The sequence below is a fragment of the Penaeus chinensis genome, chromosome 36, assembly GCF_019202785.1.
Source record: "Penaeus chinensis breed Huanghai No. 1 chromosome 36, ASM1920278v2, whole genome shotgun sequence".
Taxonomy (NCBI): Eukaryota; Metazoa; Arthropoda; class Malacostraca; order Decapoda; family Penaeidae; genus Penaeus; species Penaeus chinensis.
In genome coordinates this window covers 5,466,229-5,471,228 of record NC_061854.1, presented here as the reverse complement: position 1 = coordinate 5,471,228, position 5,000 = coordinate 5,466,229, and the positions used below count along the sequence as shown (strand labels likewise).

At 35.1% G+C, this 5,000-nt stretch overlaps 2 protein-coding genes across 2 annotated transcripts in view; both read left to right on the top strand.

Annotated features, from left to right (window-relative positions):
• LOC125044805 (protein O-linked-mannose beta-1,2-N-acetylglucosaminyltransferase 1-like) overlaps positions 1-5,000 on the top strand; it is a 12,420-nt gene that overhangs the window by 7,263 nt on the left and 157 nt on the right. The window contains exons 10-16 of the mRNA XM_047641766.1: positions 235-419; positions 916-1,024; positions 1,348-1,422; positions 1,922-2,031; positions 2,300-2,495; positions 3,889-3,929; positions 4,296-4,415. Of these exons, the coding sequence (XP_047497722.1) occupies positions 235-419; positions 916-1,024; positions 1,348-1,422; positions 1,922-2,031; positions 2,300-2,495; positions 3,889-3,929; positions 4,296-4,415 (836 nt within the window). The remainder of the gene's footprint in view (positions 1-234; positions 420-915; positions 1,025-1,347; positions 1,423-1,921; positions 2,032-2,299; positions 2,496-3,888; positions 3,930-4,295; positions 4,416-5,000) is intronic.
• The window catches only part of LOC125044734 (zinc finger protein 511-like), a 7,787-nt gene continuing 6,582 nt past the window's right edge, over positions 3,796-5,000 (top strand). Inside the window, exon 1 of the mRNA XM_047641615.1 lies at positions 3,796-3,907. The gene's annotated coding sequence lies outside the window, so the exon portion shown is untranslated. The remainder of the gene's footprint in view (positions 3,908-5,000) is intronic.

Genomic DNA, 5,000 nt, shown 5'->3' with positions numbered 1-5,000 from the left:
TCTCCACGGTAGGTTTATAAAACAAGCCACGAGTCACAGCTTGCTCAACGCGTTTAAAAGCGCATATTAATGCCAACGGTTATTTGAAAGTACGTCTTCGCAAATTTAATGAATTAGATTCATAAGAGTAGAGGCAAAACAATGAATCGCAGAAGGAAGTATAATCATAATCAGTAATGAATATGATCGACACGACACCTGAGCAATAATCCGAAATATCCTTCAATACCATAGGACGTAGACTGGGACTGGTACATACGAGAAATGGAGATGCGAGGTCGGATCATCGTCACGCCGCAGGTCCCAAGGACGAAGCATGACGGAAACGGAGGCGTACACGTCGGGGGATTCGAACAGGCGACCTACATGGACAGGAGGGCTTTCAATACGGATCCGAACGCTGTTGTTGACATCTCGTAGTAAGATTATGTAGATTAATCCATAGGTGAAGAGAGAGAGAGAGAGAGAGAGAGAGAGAGAGAGAGAGAGAGAGAGAGAGAGAGAGAGAGAGAGAGAGAGAGAGAGAGAGAGAGAGAGAGAGAGAGAGAGAGGGGGAGAGGCAGAGAGAGAAAGCGATACACACACACACACACACACACACACACATACACACACACACACACACACACACACATATATATATATATATATATATATATATATATATATATATAGAGAGAGAGAGAGAGAGAGAGAGAGAGAGAGATAGAGAGTATGTGTGTGTGTGTGTGTGTGTGTGTGTGTGTGTGTGTGTGTGTGTGTGTGGAAAGAAATAAAGAGTGTGAGAAGGAAGTGTGAAGTAAAGACAAAGCGCCAAAATATAATATCAAATACCAAACAATAGTGTTGTGAAATCTAACACTTTTTTCTCCTCTTATTCTCACCATAATATGTATGAATTATTTTCCGATTCAGTTTAACCCATGATGCATATGAGGCATTTCTGGAGAAAGAATTCGCCACCGCCACAGTGCTAGTCATTGACGAGCACCCTTGCCGGAAGGAATACGTCCCCAAACACAAGGTAAGACTCGCAGGGTAGGGCACACACATGTATATGTATACGCATATGTGTGTGTGTATGTGTGTGTGTATGTGTGTGTGTGTGTGTGTGTGTGTGTGTGTGTGTGTGTGTGTGTGTGTGTGTGTGTGTGTGTGTGTGTGTGTGTGTGTGTGTGTGTGTGTGTGTGTGTGTGTGTGATATAGCAATCGCAATATCCTGGGTTCACGTCCGGTCAGACCCTCACGAAGTCGGTTGTTGTTCAGAACATGACCTACCCATATTATGATGTATTTGCATGCCCATAATTCGCAATTGATATTTGTTTTCACTATATATCTTGGCAGGTTGGAAGTTTCGTGATCTACTACTATGCAGAAACGGAGAAGGACAAACATAAGGCCTATTTCACGCTTGCTTGGGTGAGGCACAGTAATTACTTTGTTTTTATTCTTGCTATCATTCATGAGGTAACTCTTTTTCACATCTATGTCTATCTATATATCTAGATGTCTATCTACCTATCTATCTATCTATCTATCTATCTATCTATATATATATATATATATATATATATATATATATATGCGTGTGTGTGTGTGTGTGTGGATGTATATGAATAATTATTCAGTCTAAATATATTAATTTAGGTTCTTATACCTATTTACGATATTAACTGTAATGTGATGATTTTACTTCAATTACAACCTTAACGCTATACTTATTGTAGACATACGAAACAACAATGAAAAAAGTTTTTCTGTACATTTTAGTCCACATATTACATATAGGAATTTCATGAGAAATCGCACACGCCGACTCATTTTCCCACCATCGGATATTGTCCGTGAAATCGATCAGCTTTGATCTGAGAGTAAGTGTGGCGACGAGAGAGCTAAAATACTCTTAAAACTGTTTCAGTGTTTTGGTGGGTATGAACGAGGCAAGATGGAGCATTACCACATGATGCATTCCCTTGGTTACTATGGCAACAACATATACCTCATCGCTTGTCCAGGGTCTTTGTACTGGTAAGTGTCGTATTCAATAATGTAATGTTGTTTTACATTTATGAGGGGTACATAAAATATACTTTGTAAATGATGCTTTGTCGTGTGTTTACAGGTACTTTTCACTTTCCATTTTTCTTTTTTTTTCTGCTTTCGTATTTCGCTCATGTTCTAAGATACTTTATTTGCCTGTTCATTAATTCAATTGTTTCTCCTTTATAAATTTATTCATATGTCGTTTTCTTTTTTTATTATTCCTTACTAATATAACTTCTCATCACCATTGCAGCAAATTATCCAAAGAAGAATATAACGGATTAGTATATTTCGGGAGCCAGCAAGACACAGTTACCACCAAGGAATATCTATCGCCAGTCTTGGATAATAGAACACGTATGATTCTGCACTATCGACAGCCGCCTATCAGCCCTCTGGAGGAATTCGTCCTTGAAAACTATATAGATTATATTCCGAGTTACAGGATGGTACAGATAGGCGAAGATGGGTACGAGCCTAATCAGTGATTATATATATATATATATATATATATATATATATATATATATATATATATATATATATATTTCACTTTTAGGATCGAAGTTTAAGCAGGTTATGAGTAATGGTGATTACCGGTATTATCTTGGGTAAACGGAGGAGCTGTAAAGAAGAAAGTAAAAAATAAAAAATTCTAAACACCGCCAATGACTTTACCTACTAATATATTTGATAATCAATTAAACTGTGCAAGTATATAGTTAAATTATATATATACATATATATATTATATGTATTATATATATATATAGTATACATATACACACATATACATATATATATACATACATATACAGATATACATATATGTGTTTATGTAAATATATAAATATGTATACATATACATATGTATGTATGTATGTTTATAATTGATATATGTATATATATATATATATATTTATCTATATATATGTGTGTGTATGTATATATGTATGTATGTATGTATGTATGTATGTATATATATATATATATATATATATATAAATATATATATGTGTGTGTGTGTGTGTGTGTGTGTGTATACATTTATATGTGTGTGTATGTATGTATACGTGTGTATATATGTATATATATACACACACACATATATATATATATATATATATATATATATATATATTAAGAGAGATAAGAGGGGGGGGGGGGAGAGAGGCATAGATTTGCACAGAAAAACAACAACAGAAATATGGGTAAATGACATGAATGATATGGATTGAAAAATACATTAGAGATACAGCAAGAATAATCAGTTACACCATGAATGTATATATATATATATATATATATATATATATATATATATATATATTAACTGTTTTTAAAGAGTATTATAAAGTTTTATCAAAGGGTTCCACAATTCTATGCTCTTTACCTTTTTTTCAAACGGTCTGTATACTACACCAGGATTACCTTATTATAGAATGTATATTCATTTGTGTCCTTGATTTTCATCATAGCCAACTGCACAGGCGTGAACAAGTGTTGCTGATGTATGATTATACTATTTCGTATTACAGTACATATTTAAAGTATCGGTATGTCAGTTTAAAAAAAGACAGTCCTGGCCCTCCTCTCATAATATCTAGGAGTGAACAGTCTTTTTTAAATTTGATGTACGGCCATAACATGATAATGGCATTTGGGAATGACGATAGAGCATGAAAATATGATCACCAAAATGCGATAATTATCTGGAAGTACAACAATCTGACTGCTGTGGAACGATATCTTGGACGACAGCACACACGGGAACACCTTTTGTTTACAATCAATGCGTTGAAAATACGCAGATGTTTTGAATAAAAGCTGTTGGGCATATAGGTATCAGGAACGTTGATAGGTGAGTTGCATATAGAGAAAAAGTGCGTTAGTGCTTGTCAAATTTGGTGGTGTGGTTGAATTAATGCATCATTTGATAATTAACTAAAAATAAGGGTAATTTATCGAAATGTCTGCTTACCAAGGTCTTTGACAAAAGACCAGTGGATATCTTGTGCCATAATTAATTCTCTCTCACATGCCTGTAATATCTTATTGTTTATGAACGTAAGCGTCTTGTCGGTATTTTTTAAGGAGAATGACACCCTCCAGAGACGAAGTCCCAAAAGATTTTTTTTATATACTCATTCCAATTTTTTATTCGCTCACACCAAAACACTGGATTTATTATCTGAGTGGTGATTTTCAGCAGATATATTTGTCAATTCGCGGTAAATATGGGGCCACAGCAGCAGTACCTATGTTGTGACTATCTCTTATGCTCAATATGATGGTAGTGTCCATTTCCCTTTGTCTCTGTGCATCACCCCACTTTCATATAGAGCATACAATAGTCATACACATCACAGGTACAGCTATTGTGACCTCTTATCCACTGCAAAATGACAAAAATATCTGCTGCATTTCACTGCTCAGAGAATAGGTCCACAACACCCTCACATAGCCAGACTTTATTAATGTTATATATTCTATAAGTCCTTTTTCTATAAGGTGGCACAAAATGCTAATAAATGGGGGTACATGGGGGTTTCCCCCATACTGTCTAGGGAATAAATAGAAGGTAGGAAAGGTTAGGTTTGGATTGTAGGATTCACATGATACCACTATATTTAGGTATGTGCGAATGAACTGTTGGATAGATGACATATATAAAAAATCTGCTGTTGGGACTTTGTCTCTGGAGGGTGTGATTCTCTCGTTAACAAGTAGCTTACACATATATGCTGCACTGAAATATATTGCAAGGCATGTCTTGCATTTACATTGATTTGACAATTTGGCATCTTGTGGGTATTTCTGTGCTTAGAAATGCCAGTCTTCTGTTAGAAGTCTTTAAATGATCATTAAGGCTTTCATTGTAAAGAGTGTATAGAGTCAATAACCAACAAGTTCTTTTTTAAGATAATCAGTAATAGTGTAGACAGTGTCATTCA